The sequence below is a fragment of the Euprymna scolopes genome, chromosome 2, assembly GCF_053919585.1.
Source record: "Euprymna scolopes isolate OS-2025 chromosome 2, ASM5391958v1, whole genome shotgun sequence".
NCBI lineage: Eukaryota > Metazoa > Mollusca > Cephalopoda > Sepiida > Sepiolidae > Euprymna > Euprymna scolopes.
Genome location: NC_136483.1, coordinates 118,744,070 through 118,759,801, shown reverse-complemented (window position 1 = coordinate 118,759,801; position 15,732 = coordinate 118,744,070). Strand labels below are relative to the sequence as shown.

The window sequence follows — 15,732 nt, the reverse complement described above, 5'->3', positions numbered from 1 at the left end:
CATATGTTGGAAAGGAGTAGCGATCGAGCGACGGGGGCTGTCGGTAGGCGGCCGCGGGTTGCATGTGTGCCCGGGACAGCACCCCCATCCAACTAAGGGGTGTCCCCCGGGGGCCAGGGGGACCTCGTCCAGGTCGGCCGGGCGCTTCCAGACGCCTACCGACACCGGTCAGGTCGGCGAGGCTCCCGGCGGCCCCGAGCGGGACCACAGGTTGCGGAAGGCGTCCAAGTGAGCGGCGGCGACGCCAGGAGGCCCCCGGGGTCGACTCCGCGGCCCCCTTTCAGGTGTGCGGGCCCTCCAGTAGGCCTCAAGTAGTGGTGTCGCTAGCGGTCGAGAAGGCACTTTTCGACGCCTACTGCCACCCCCACATGGCGGTAGGTGTAAAATCGGAATAGACCGGACCAGGAATGTCGAGGGGGAAAAAAAATGACAAAGTCCTGGTGTGCCTAGGCGTTGAGAAGGCACTTTGCGACGCCTACCGACATCCCCATGTGGCAGTAGGCGTAAAACTGGAAAATCGCCGACCAGAAATGTCGCTTCGTATAATCGACGTTTTTTTTGACCACCATTTTCAGGTGTCGGAGGTGGGTCTGGACGAATACCAACACCATTTCTGGGGTTTTCCAGTTTGAAAGTTTTATAAACCATGTTCGGTAGGAAGCACACTTTGGTGTGTCGGTTCGTCGGAGCAGCGACTCTTTGCCTCATGGTGGTCCGGAACGTCTCTACGGGCTTGTCGCAAAGGCGTCAGAAAGTGGCATCTCCGCCGCCTAGGGCTGTCACCGTTATCGCTGTCGCCGCGCTCCAACTTGTTTTGATCCGCCGCCTTCGTTCCTGCCAACCGTGCGCCCGCTCATCGTCGTTAGGTTATAATACGTGGTACGTGTGTGTGCTTCTCCGTGGACCTAGGGCTGCTCGACGTGTCGAACGATATGTTGGAACAACTAACGGCTCCTTTTCCTGGTTCCATAGTCGTCGTGGTACCCGCGTCGTCAGCCATATCTATGTCCACCATGTTTAGCCGATACGTTTGCTGCAGCTTCTGCTTCCGCCTCAGCGTTCGCCGCTCTCAGCCGCCGCTGTTGTTGCTGCCGTTCTGCCATTCAACCACTACCTGCGAATCTTTCGATGATCGGCCGAACGACCCATCGCTGTGCGACCGATAAATCCTCCGGATTAGGGAGAAACGCCGCCGCTCTCTGCCGCCGTCGAACGGAAAAACGTACATTGTAACGAACGAACGAACGAACGAATTAACGAACGAGCGAACAAACAAACAAAAATAGCCGTCGGGGGATGTACTATGTAGATCCTGATCCCCTTGTAACCGTACGTACGTTGTTCGATGCTCTCCCGTCCTGGAAGTCGCCGCAGCAAACAGGAGGATGAGCAGCAGCAGGCGCCGCCGCCGTAACCGCCGCCTGCCTGCCGCCTCCTACTCCTGTCAGCGTCCGATCTCACAGCCGTGTGAACGTTCGCTGACACCCGATTTCTTTCCGTCTGGCAAAACCTTGGACGTCCCGCTCGCGGTACACGTGCTGCAGCGACTTCTCGTCCGACAACGCATAAGCGTCGACGTCTGCCGCCGCATCTTCTGATACGTGGACGGTGATAGCGCTAGTCCCTTCTTGCGCCACCTCCACCTTTGTTAGCGCCAAAGAAGATCGATCGAGCAGTCGTGGTCGCAGTCGATTAACCCGTTTTCACCGTCCGCAGTTCCCGCCGCCGCCGATCAAGTCGTTGCTCTTCTTGTTCGTTCTTCCCATACCGTCGATTTGCACGGCTGCCGGATGAGCCATCCTCTGTCCGGCGAAGCGCTCACGTCAGTGATCGATACTTGCACCGACAGTCCTCCCGCTCGCGACTCGGTGCTCGAATCGGACTCGTTCGTTTTTATCTCGATGCGATTGTGAAAAGGGGGACCGGTCGTCAATGTCGTGTGTGTCGACGATGTTGTTCGCCCGGTCCGCCGCGTTGTTGTCGTTTTTTTTTTTTTTTTTTTCCCCTAACGTTCGCCGTCGCACGGACGAAACCTATTTTAAAATTAATTATTCACAAATTTCATTCCATTGAGTAAAACGGTACATTTCAATACATTTCCAAAAAAGTCACATTCATCTTATTGTTAATAAATGTCCGCTCGAACACAACAATTTTATTTTCCCAATATTGCTCAACACTTTATTTTTTCCCATCAACCAATGAATTTTCCTCTCTCTTTGTTTAAAATTTTTTGGTGCTTTTCTTTTCAAAGTCAGGTAAATAAATTCAAGATGACCTAATTACAATGAGTCAGCCACACTGATTCCTCAATGAAACCAATGATTTCTTTGCTAACTTTAGCTGTTTTGTCATAATTTAGACACTAGTTTATGAGATTTAAGATCTATGAAGCTTTTGTTTTCTTTAGTTTTTATTCTATTTACTTAAAAAATTACTCTGATTCATATTATGTTTTAAATTATTTTTTATTGTATTAGTTATCTCAAAGTTAAGTTTATTATATGTGGCGAAAATTGTGGGAATGCAGGCTTACCCCTTAAAGGCCTCGGTGTGCGCTTTGCAGACGCAATATCATTATGCTGAAAAGGGTCCAAGATGGCGCCTGCAGCCTTATATAACAATTTAGTCTCACAGAATCTCATGTGCTCTCGTGCACATATGCAAATATGCAAATTTGGAGGATTCTGTCTTGTATAAAAACAGGCCACTGGAGCAGATGGGAGAGGTGAAAACGAGTCTACAGAAAGTACTGACGGACGATGCTGCTGCAGTGAGCTGAGGTTTTGTGTACTCTTTTTTACAACATTATACCTCTACAGTTTGTGGCTATCTCATGTCTATAATTTAGTATTTTTTTTATCTTTAAACTTTAGTCTAAAGATATTAAAAGATATTAAAAGTATTTAAGATTTCTAGTTTCTTGCTCAAACTTATAATTTACACAGATGGTTTAAAAATTTGCATATTCCAGTCAACTTTCTATTACACTAGCTAAGTCCATCTGCTATTCTTAAGTTTCCTAAAATTGTTAAATAGTAGTGTACTATATCTGTATGGTTTATAATTAAATGTGCTTTCATGATTATAATATATCGATATGTATGTATACGTCTGTAATTTTAAATATATAAACTTATAAAACAAATGAACCTCTATGTTCTTATTAATTTTATAATCCAATTGAATTATTATTTTTTAATTAAATTAAATATTTATTAAAATCACAAATGCAATAGAATAAAAGAACCATTGTATATATATTGATTGATTGCTGCTTCTTCTATTTGTACAGCGACACACATTGAGAATAGTTCCTGTTGCTGAGGTGAAATACGAATGGAAGGACACTGTATCTAATTTTTTCGTCTATGGTCAAGAGAAGAAAGTTTATGCTCCGAACTACCCCCAAACATGTTGTTGGGGTTGTACCATACTTTAATAATATCGTTTGCAGCAACTCAACTCAATTTTTGCATTTTTTATTTTACAGCCATTGCCTTTTTATTTCAGGTTTTTAAATTCATAAAAATATTAACTATATAATGCATTCTTAATCAATTTCAATGCAAATTGAAACTTTTTTAATCCGACATTCTGTTTTTTTATCTAATGTGTGATAATAGTTGGTTACCTGGCATTGCCCGAGTGTTAATTATGTGAAAAATGAATTAAATTATATGTGCATATGTGTGTGTATATTGTTGTTGTAATATGAATATACATTTGAAACAGAAATCTATCTATCTATCTATCTATCTATCTATCTATCTATCTATATATATATATACATGCATATATAAATAGATATATGTATATTATTTCATGTATCTGCATAAGATTTTATAAAGAGATATAATATTTTATGTATCAATTTTCAGTATTTACTTCAGCAGTGCTCAGTACATGAGTAGAGCTAGGTAGTAAGTTATGAAAATATACATGGCGGTTAAGATACATACACACAAACGCATGCACATATGAATACTTTAAAATCGATTATTTTCGAGTTATCAGATTATATTTAATATTAGTTTGCAAAAACCTTGTAAGAGCTCAATATTTCATGTACATAATTTTTAAAAAACTTAAATTATCTTTAAATTATATTCCAAAATAAAAAGTTGTGTAGTGGTATCCAATACACACGCACACGCACACATATATATAATATGTGTGTATATAGATATTTATATTTACATATATGCATATATATACATGTATAGATATATATGTATATGTGTATGCATATGTATGCGCACACACACACACACACACACATATCTATCTATCTCCCTCTCTCTCTCTCTCTCTCTCTCATATATATATATATATATATATATATATATATATATATATATATATATATATAATTATTATTATTATTATTATTACATTTTTACCCCAAACAAGGCACAGTGCCACTTTGTTGTAGGCATCTCCTATCTGAGACATAATTTGCAGGGATACTATGTAGTAGGGAGTTGAGCAGCAATATGTCTGTATACATTACACTTCTGAATGTCAGTGCAGTTAGGGAAGTGAATTCCAAAGTCTAGCAGTCCTAGGGAAGAAACTATTAAAGTAAATGGCTTTCTAGGATTTTCTGTGAATTTCTACTGTGTAGGGGTGGGATTTTGCTGCTTGTCGGGTTTGTCAGGAGCATTTACGTCATATACATAAGTTCCCTGTAACCAGATAATTGAACATTGTTTATGAAAAACTTCTAGATGACTTAAATTGTTTCTGTTCACATTTTGTTGAATTCATGGTTCTAAGCATTCAGGTAAAAGATAAAATGTTGACTAGCATGTGACTAGCAGAACAATCAACCTCCACACTGATGATTCTCAGAAAAGGTTGAAATATATGTATGTTGATTAGAATTTTAAAATATTTTGCATAATATTGCACACACACACACACACACACACACACACACACACACACACACACGTATATATATATGTGTGTACATGTGTGTGTGCATATATATATATATATATATTTCTCTATTTTGTTGGGATACTATTTCCATTATTCTCATTATATTCATATATATATATATATATATATATATATATATATATATATATATATATATATATATATTGTATCTATGTAAGAATAAATAGAAAACCTTGATAACATTAAAATAAAAATACAAGCAATAAGGAGTTTATTGCCTTAAATGTTTACAAACCAAACCACTTACCAAAATTTATTTAACAAAGTGATATTTGACATACTGGTGAGACCAGTAACTTAATCCATTTAGAAAAGCAATGTAGTCTTATTGAAATGGAATTAATCCATCCTTGAAATGTATTAATTCAAGCGATAGAAATGTGATTTCAAACTTGAAACAAAAAAGCAGAAATTATTCAATGTTGCTTGAACAATAAATCTATGACTGTTTGTTTAAAAAAAAAATGTCTGTTTTAAAAAAAAATGTTTGTTTAAAAAAAAATCCATCCAAGAAATGTATTTATACTATTGTTTTTTTTAAAGAAATATTGCGCTTCTATGGAGAACCCATATTGTTCTGAATGTTTCCAATTGCAATTCATAAAGCAAACTGGAAATAGCCAATAACCAAAGCAGTTTACAGTGTGAAAGCATATATATATATATATATATATATATATATATATATATATATATATATATATATATGAACAAATGATTAATAAAACATGTTAAAAAACATCTTGAAAAAGAGTTAAAAACATATTTAATTTTAAAAAGGAAGCGCAAAATAAGTGGATAGTCCTTAATCCGCGGAGTTTCGAAGAAATACTCTCCTTCTCATCAGAGGGCAGGAATTAGCAAAATGCGGGATCGGATTTTGCATGTAAAAGTATTTAATGAAACCACAAGTAAGTCGCAGATCTTACTTGGTTAAAAAAAGGGTGAGGTAAGGGGAATAGGAGGTAAAAGAAAAAAATGATAAAAAGATTTCACATGAATGGATAGTCCGGTGAATATATATATATATATATATATATAAAGGCAGACAACATTAGGTTAGTGTTAGATTTAAACTTTTTTATTAGTTCATCACATAAAAAGCTGAAAACATTTCCTATAAAGTAAAGTAAAAAATATAAAATGATTTCATAAAAATTATTAAACCAATTTTTAACATGGAAGAGAGTGAGGGTAATTGATTCAAACCTTCACTCAAAGTAAAAAAATGAAAAAGTTGTTTGATTTGATATCAGTACTAATTGACTGTCTGGCAACAGCTCAGCAGTTTCCAGTCTGTGCCGTAAATCACAATCAAGAACAAAATACAAATTCAACATTTGTATTTTGTTTCATAAAATTTTATATTTATTTATTTGTTTCATTATTATACTCCTGTAGTAGTAAGAGTAGTAGTAGTAGTAGTAGTAGTAATAGTAGTAGTAGTAGCCGCTTGTCAACCTGAAAGAAGGTGTTTAACTCTGTTCTAATAGTATTATATGGAATGGATGGCTCCATAACAGGATGCTAGTCTCTCGCTTATTATACTTCCCATCAACGGTGATATCCATTTATACACTCGAGTGGAGTGTTTACTTACCGGCTATCAATAAATGGTCACCCATCTAAGTGTGTCAATGTAATTTTAGCCTCTTTGGGCACTTCTTACTTTAATAAATAATCTCATTTCAACTTACACACACATTCATGCACATATATATGGTTACCTGCAGATGTTCGGGTGATGTCCAGATCCAACTCTTTGATTGTATGAAAAAAGATTCAAAGTATACGTTCCAGTGTTGAGAAATATTATGAAAACGGGAGATAGTTTGAATATAATTGGTTGCCCCTTCAATTGGATGTCTATCCCCCCTCCCTATGTGTTCAACTATATATATATATATATATATATATATATATATATATATATATATATGAAGTTAATTTTATGCATGTAGAAAATATTTTAATAAATATTTAAATAATAAATTAATTACAAATAATACGTCCCAAAACTGTAGGGGCGACTAGAATATAAACAAAGGGCAGAAAACCTCTCCCTTTAAAGCACTCAGGGAGTGCAAAAGAAAACCACCACAGAATCGCTTATAAAAAAATAAATAAATAAACAATCTCATATAATGCTTGCTTAGGAAAAAAACTTTATATTCAACAATATATCAACCATGCTTCTAAAAGTTCCCCAAAACACTGGATGAATTTAATAACCAAAACGATGAGTTACGGTAATTCATTTGTTATTATTTATCTCTTACAATGATATTTTATCAAAGTTTGATCTATTGATAGCTGCTGCTTGTTCGATCTTTCCATACCATATTTTTTATGCAAACAAATAATTTGATATTTTTGGATGATTTGGAAAAGTTCCTCTTTACTTCATGTTTCATGAGTGAAGCAAAACTGTACCAAAGTTTTTAATCAATTGACTAGCATTGTGTGATTCAGAATGAAGTTTGAAAAATGCTTTAAATTCATTGTGCGACATTAAACAAATTCTCCATTTTTTTAAAATATCATTCATGTCTTGCACACTAGACGTTTGTGCTCATTGATAATTTTGTATGTAAACATTTTTTTGATTGAATCTTTTAAATGTAATTACCTTAAGATTTGTAAAAATAAGCATAGGGCCATGAAATGCAAAATAAATTGGAAATAAAACAGATGAAAACGACTCTTATGAAATTAACAATTTAAAACAATTTATTTCAGTAATAAATATTGCAATAATAAAACAATTTATTTCAAACCTAATACAATAGATGATAGATTTTAATGACAATGGATTTGATGTGTGATCGCTAGTATCCATTTTAAAATCTCCGTCCTATACTGAAACATCCCAATCATAAGCAGATAACGACTCTCGACAAAGGAAGATGATTTTAAGAAACAAAAATATTTATCTACCTTTATCTTTCGATAGAATATGATTTTGCACTTAATACTAAGTTTTTAAATCTATTATATTAATCTCAACTGTTATTTAAATCTATGCATGTATGTTTGCATGTCTGCCTAAAACTTTTGACAGAGGCGACGTATTTTCACGAGATCGGTATCCTTTTGAAGCTCAACCCTTCGGACGACAAATATCGAAAAATTGGCTAAAAACATTAATTCCTTCACCCTCAACTGCGTACAAGGAGTCGTCGATTTTTTTGCTGACATTTTTGCAAATCATTCAAACCTCGTGTCAACGACGTCGCATAAAAGATATTATTTTGATCGCCGGGGACGTCACAATTGCGATTGGTGCATCGATAAGATTGTTTTTTTTTTTTTTCATCTCCTTTTCCTCTGTCATGTTACGGGTTCGAGCCGGCTTACTACTCCTACTTTTTTTTTCTTTTTTGCACTCGCAATTTTCCTTTTTTTTTTTTTTTTTGCTCAACCACGCACCTCCACTTTCTCTTCCACTTTCGCATCATGGGTTAAAGCCTGCCTAATACACCTTTTTTCTTTTTCTTTTGCTCAACACACACCTACAAACACCTGGGCAACGCCGGGCATCCAGGCTAGTAGTAAATAAAGGAAAAAAGATACAAAGAAATTCTAACCTTTTAAAAAGCATTACATGCTAATATACCCCTTAGTTGCAAACCAGCTGCTTATGATAATTAAAGTTTACTTAGAGGGGATACAAATGTTGAGGGAGGCAAATATCCAGTGCATAACTGTTCATCCATTATCTTTACCTGTAAATTAAAACTATTTGCAAGCATATATAAAAAAAATCAAATTACTTGTTCACAAATTCATTCTTTTTTTTTTACTATTATAATGTTGAAATAAAATTCTGTTTTTGCTTAAGGAATTGACTTTTACTTGATTAAATTCTATTTTACTTTGTAAAAATTTATTTTAACACTAAATTGCATTTTTAGATTAAAATGTATTTTAAACATAAAATTGCATATTGACCTATCAGAATGTATTTTGGCTCATAAAGTTCTACTTGAGTTTATGAAATAAAATTTTGCCTTATAAATTGTATTTTGAAATCAAAATCTATTGTCACAAAAAATTCCAATTTGGTTTGTGAAGTTTTATTTTGGTTCCTGCAATACTATTTTATTTTGTAAAATTATATTTACACCAATGAAAAACTGCCATAAATCATAAATTGCATTTAGCTTCATAAATTGTATTTTGGCTCAGGAAATGCCATTTTGGTTTTTGAAATTGTATTTTACTTCATTAAATTGTATTTTGACCTAAGAAATTATATTTTGAATTATGATTTTACATTTTAAAAATTGGAACTATATTATGGATCTTGAAAATGTATATGAAGACAAAATTGCAATTTAAGATATTGTATTTTATGCCATTTTGTGTGTAATTATATTTTCAGACAAAATTACATTCTTCTCATAATATTGTGTCTTCCTTCTGAAATACCATTTTTATTTCTAAATTTCATTTTGTCATGTGGAATCATATTTAAAGACAAAACTGTGGTAAAAAATGTGATTTTAGTGTATTTACCAATTCAAACAAGTTCTGGTTTTGATATTCCTCAGAAGTAAAGGGTGTAACTTAATTTAAAAACTTGCCAAACATGTAGAATGTTCATTAACTGTTTTTTACAGGAATAATTATGTTTACTTATTCATGTTATTTTAAGAAAATATGTTTATATACAGAAACATAATTAATACTGAACATAAAATACTTTTTAAAATATAATAAATTAAAATAAATAAATAAAATGAGACTAATTAAAAATTAATAAATTAAAATAAAAATGGGATTAATTAAAGAAACTTAATATTAACAAATTTTTCAGATTAATTAACACTGTTTATGTTTACTTTTGATGCATTAGAAAAATAAAAAATCATTTAGCTCTGTAAATATACTAAATCACAAAAAAATAAAATTGTATTTTGGACATTTTTGTTTGTAAAATTATATTTTCACTCTTGAAATTATATTTCGAGAAAACTTACATTTTTTTCTCATAATTATGGCCCATGAAATGTTATATCATTGTTTTATGAAAATGTATTTGGGTTTGTGAAATTGAATTGTTTAATTTTTTGTGCATGAAACAGTATTTTGGATTCTCAAATTATATTTTTATATGTCAAATATATATTTTTTTTTTTTTAAATAATGAATAATACCTTTCAAGATTTTGAATTATTTACGTTTTTAAGTTGTCCAATCATTTTTCTTTTGCTCCAACATGATCTGTTGACTTAATGTTGACATAGATTCAAATTTTGATTATATATATACAGAGTGGAATGATAAAATAGAAAAGACAACATGATTCCATTTCCGTTTGATAAAAACCAGTTTTCCTTTTTTGTTGCAGACCATCTACTAGTTAGCCAGTTGTGTACAAATCCCAAGAGCGATAGGAGCCTTCTATAATGTTTGAAAGTGACACAATGTTCAACAAGCGAGATTGAAGATGTGCCACTGTACAACTCATACTTTCTACCGATCCAAGTTATGACAACAGGACTATTGCCAGCACCCTCAAAATGCATCATGATAACCATGAATAACAAGGACGTGTCCAGGGTGATGAAAACAAAATTTCTGGCCACGGTTATGGTCTTTGGTGTGGCTTCAAGTTAGGGCCACATCATGCCACGTCACTTCTTTGAAGTCGGCTTGAAAGTCAACACCAAAATGTACCTGGATGTGCTGAAGAGTGTGGTGATCCCCGAATGCAATCAGATGGCTGCTGGCAGACTTTAGGTGTACCACTTGTGTGCTGGCCCACAAGTCCAAAGAGGCCCAGACTTGGCTTCAGAAGAAGTACTACGACTTTGTACCCTTTTCTCACTGCCCCCCCCCTCCTCCCACGATCTGGATCTGCTGGACTACTTCGTTAAGTCATACATTGAGAACATCACCAACATGACCTCCCACAAGACCAAAGTCAGCCTAATCACTGCCATCAGCCGAGTATTTGCTGAGCTCCTGCTGGTACTTGTGGGAAAGGCATGCTCCCAGTTTCAAACCCGTATCAAGGTGGCGATTAAGGCTGAAGGTGGCTACATTGAATAGATGTCAGCTCTACTACATAATCAAGTTACTTGAATTGATTTTTACAGTAAAAGTTTAAAAATAAAGCTGTAGTGTTGTTTTCTTTAGGGCGACAATTTTATCGTTCCACCCTGTGTGTATGTTGTCTTCCGTTAATAAATGTTTATTGATTTTTAAAATAAACGCCCAAGACCTCATTTTTTATTCAATGCTATTAACATTATCCATAACATTTATCTACAACATATTCCTGCAGACATTTCAAAATTATTTACAAGCAGGAATGAATGAGGAACTGTTTCCTCCTGTATTCACTACGGTACTCTATGTTATTGTATTGTTATTTAAATTTATTTACAACAAAAACATCTCAACCTCTGTAAAATTCTGGGTTATTTTTTTAGAAAATTAATTTTAGAAGAAAAGGTTAAGAAAACTATAATGCATTCTGGTGAATTTTTTTACAAAATTTTTATTTAAATAAGATTCTAAAAAAATTGTTTTATTTAAGCTATTGTTTTTTGATTTCACTAAATAATAGATTTATAAAAAGTAATAATAATGTGAAACATGCATACATGTGAAATTGTCTCATAATTTTATAGATTGTTTTTCTTTAAACTATTTGCTTACAATACAAGAAGCATCAACCGATATGCATAATGAATATACATCATATTTATATATGAAAAAAAAAAAATCGCTGAACATAAAGTATAACTGAAGGATACATTAACAAAGTGCCATTTACTCAAGGCGACTTGAAGTGGCTTCCTTCAAAAGAGGAAGTTTCAAGGGAATATCAAATTCATAAACAATTTCCAGTTGCATTCATATCCCGGTTAGAGGAGATAATGACGTTAGGATTTTGCAGTTCTTGCAGGAAGATGTTGATGTACTTGGATTTGTCCAATTTTTACTCTACCTTGAGACATTATGGCCATGTACACACACACACACGCACACACACACACGTACACACACACATACACACACACATATTGCTTTTTATTCTAGAGATAAGGGTATTTTATTTACACTTATTTAATTTTATACACTTAACAAAGTTTGATGATTCACCCAACATCCCATTCGCTCTTCTGAAAATGAAACTCTTAACCCTTGTACTTTAAAGTGTTGTAAGTAATTAAAAACTATTTCAGTATTAAAACATGTATTATACTTCCCTTCTAGATCGGTTGTATCTGAACTTGTAGAGTGTGCTCTTTATCTCGAATTATTAGGAAAGACGAGTGATGGAAGGTTTTCAATATTTATTCTATCCTTTATCTCAATCTACAACTCTATGTTTAGTTGGCACATGCGTTTGCATAAAGCATTATTAAATGAACGGTTTTTGGTTATCTGTGGGGCAACTTATAATGATGAGTGTTTGTTCATTGGCCAGGAGACAGGAGTTCAATCCACGATTGAGTCATATCAAAGACTCAAAAATAATACTTGGTGCCCCCTTGCTAAACATTCAGTATTATAAGATGAGAATCAAGAGTAAGTAGAATTATCCTGGGAAAGGAGTGGCGCCCTTTCCTACATCTCGGTGTATTAATTAATAGAAAGGGAACCGTTAGGTCAGCCTCTACTATGGCTGACCACTTTACTTACTTATAAGTAGAGTTATGACAACGGCATATTCTTTTCATTGTTTTGACTCTCGAGTGTGTATCCATTGATATCTTATATGCTTTTATATAAAGTGATGTGGTTCTCGGTTGATTTATGTTTAACTGTGTTGGATATATAAAATCCACAAAGAAAAAGTCAGATTTGGTGTTCGTTTTTAGAAAACTTGATCTATTATTTAGGAAAACCTAGAAAATGTAGGTTTACCATCTATAAGGGAGCTATACGTTTGTAGCCAGTTTTTTTTTATGGGGTGGAGGGATAATTCCTTACGGGACTGAGGTTCATGAATTAATAAATGACCGACATGTGTCTTACTTTGTGACACTTTTATTTAAAAGTAACTATTTATTTTATTTAAAAGTTATTTGTGACACTTTTATTTAAAAGTAACTATTCAACTAGTGAATAGAAAGCAATTTCTAACTTGAATTAAAGTTTAAAGCAAAAGTCCATTTTTTTGGCTCTAAACAAAAGGGGGAGGTGTATAAAGTGATCTAATAAATGTTGTTGCAGTTTACAAAATCAGGGATGTCAAGTTCAAATCCAATCAAATCTAGTGTCATTATTTATACACTTATGTAATTTCCGTTCAGCTGTTGATAAAAAAAAAAATTCCACTTATGTTCAATTAGTCGTATATAATAGATCGTTTGTAATAACTAATGTGTTTTGACATGTGGGTTGATATGCCGTTAACTAGACAACCCAAGCTTAATTCAAAGAAAACCATTAACTTTTGAATGCGATCCTGTCATATAAAAGAAGCATCATTTGTTACTTTTAAATGTTGCACACCATATTTCAAAACATTTTATTTTTTTTATTTGTGCAACAAAATCTTGAATTGTTTTTTATTCGGCTAAAAAAAAGAAAGTTTTCTTCCATTTACATTTGAATTAACCAATAAAAACCTGTCTTTTATTTGCTGCTTTTTATATGCCAGATTTTTTAAAACTTAATTTTGATATCTTCTTTTTGATGATATTTGTGTATGATATCAGTGCTTGTCAACTATTATAGCATAATAAATGAAAATTTTCTTGATATTTTTTCTTTGTGTTGATATTCCTTTATAATATGAGTTGTGCAGGGAAATTATTGGGATTGGGTTAGGGTTGTGTGTGAGGAGGGAGTTAGCAGATTATGTTATCATTTCATATAATATCTTGGAAGGATATAAGTGTAATCTTATTGCCCGCACCCTCTTTTTCACTATGACAATTAACCTGCTTACAGCTGTTTGAGAATCTGGTAATACCTGGCCGGGAATTAGAAAAACATCCTTACTCATCGGATTTTGCTCCATATGAATTTTTTTCTTTTCTTCATCATGAGTGCCATAAATATAGAGTTGAATGACATCCCAGAAGAATGTTCATGGCAATGCATAGACGCATGACAGAAAAAGATATCTATATTTCCATTGTCACTGATGGTCTATTATGTTATAAAGAGAGATAAAATAAAGTTATAGATTATTTTGGCTATTCTGATTTTTGTAAATAAATGATTGCAAACTTAAAGCTTTGCCTCTCTGTCCAAAAATTACAAAGGAAAAAGATTACTAAAAGATAAAAAAAATAATATTCATATAAAACAATGCCCCAATCGGTGAAGTGAAAACCCTCCCAAAAACAACAAAAACTGGATAGTTTAAAAAAACAAAAACAAAAAAACTATTAATCAGTGTAAAAAGAAAGAAGGCATACCATTATTCTGTGCTGATTTCATTTGACAAGGAGGTAATTCCTGGAAGAATAGTATCATGATGAGCGAACATATACTACCCTGTCTTCAAAGTGACCACCAATGTGACTCTTCCTCTCCAGAGTTTCCTGTCTTCCATCAGTTGCCTCAGATCTTCAGGTTCACAGTTGGCGTCGTGTGCTATTTGTTGGATGTACGTGGATCTAGGTCGTCCTCTGCTTGTGCGTCCGTGTCATGGAGTCCATAGCAATACATCACTCACCAATTCATGCTTACTCCTCAGACAATGACCGGCTAATTGTAGGCGTCTTTCTCTGATGGTATTAGATATGGCAGGTGGATTGCCATAAAGTTGCTGCTTCATGGGATGATTTTGCCAAGATATATTTAATATTGTTCTTAGCATACGAGTGTATGCGTCGTCTAGTTTTCTTTCCAATCTTTTAGTGAGTGTCCAGGTTGTAGCACCGTAAACAAGGACAGACTCTACCACTGCCCTGAAGAACTGCCTTTTCAGTTTGTCAGCCAGTCTTGAAGTCCATACTGAATGTAGCTCATCCAATGTGGTCCATGCTTTTGAGATGCGAATTCCGATATCTCTCTCTGTGGAAACTATGTTGCTGCCCAGATACGTAAACTCAGCGACTTCTTTCAGTGTTGATCCAACCGAAGCCCTGATCTCTCCCTTCACATTGAAAGTCATAAACTTTGTCTTATACGAATTTATGTGGAGACCAATGTCATTTGCAGACTTTTCTAGCTTACGTAACAGTGTTTGCGTATCAGCAGTGTTGTTCGCGAACAAAGCAATATTGTCTGCATAATCTGCATCAGTTATGTGTGCTGATTGATGACGTCTGTTTCTGGATTCATTTAGAGTGAAGTCTAGTGTGTTGTGTATATCAACAGAGGTGCGAGGTACAAAGTCAAGACAGACAATGAAAAGAAAAGGGGCAAGAGTATCTTCTTGTAGATGATGATAATAATAATAATAGTAATAATGATGATAATAATAATAATGATAATAACAATAATGATAATAATAATACTAATAATAGTAATAATAATAATAATGATAATAATAATAATGATGATAATAATAATAATAGTAATAATGATAATAATAATGATAATGATAATAATAATAATAATGATAATAATAATGATAATAATAGTAATAATGATAATAATAATAATAACAATAATGATAATGATAATAATGATAATAATAATAATAATAATAATAATGATAATAACAATAATGATAATAATAATACTAATAATAGTAATAATAATAATGATAATAATAATAATAGTAATAATGATAATAATAATAATAACAATAATGATAATAATAATAATAATGATGATAATAAT

General features: G+C 33.6%; 1 protein-coding gene across 1 annotated transcript in view; it reads left to right on the top strand.

Moving 5' to 3' along the window:
* The window catches only part of LOC145295051 (uncharacterized), a 108,036-nt gene extending 104,448 nt beyond the window's left edge, over window positions 1-3,588 (top strand). The window contains exon 13 of the mRNA XM_080141433.1: window positions 3,296-3,588. Within this exon, the coding sequence (XP_079997559.1) occupies window positions 3,296-3,442 (147 nt within the window). The 3' untranslated portion in view covers window positions 3,443-3,588. The remainder of the gene's footprint in view (window positions 1-3,295) is intronic.
* Window positions 3,589-15,732: the final 12,144 nt, after the last annotated feature.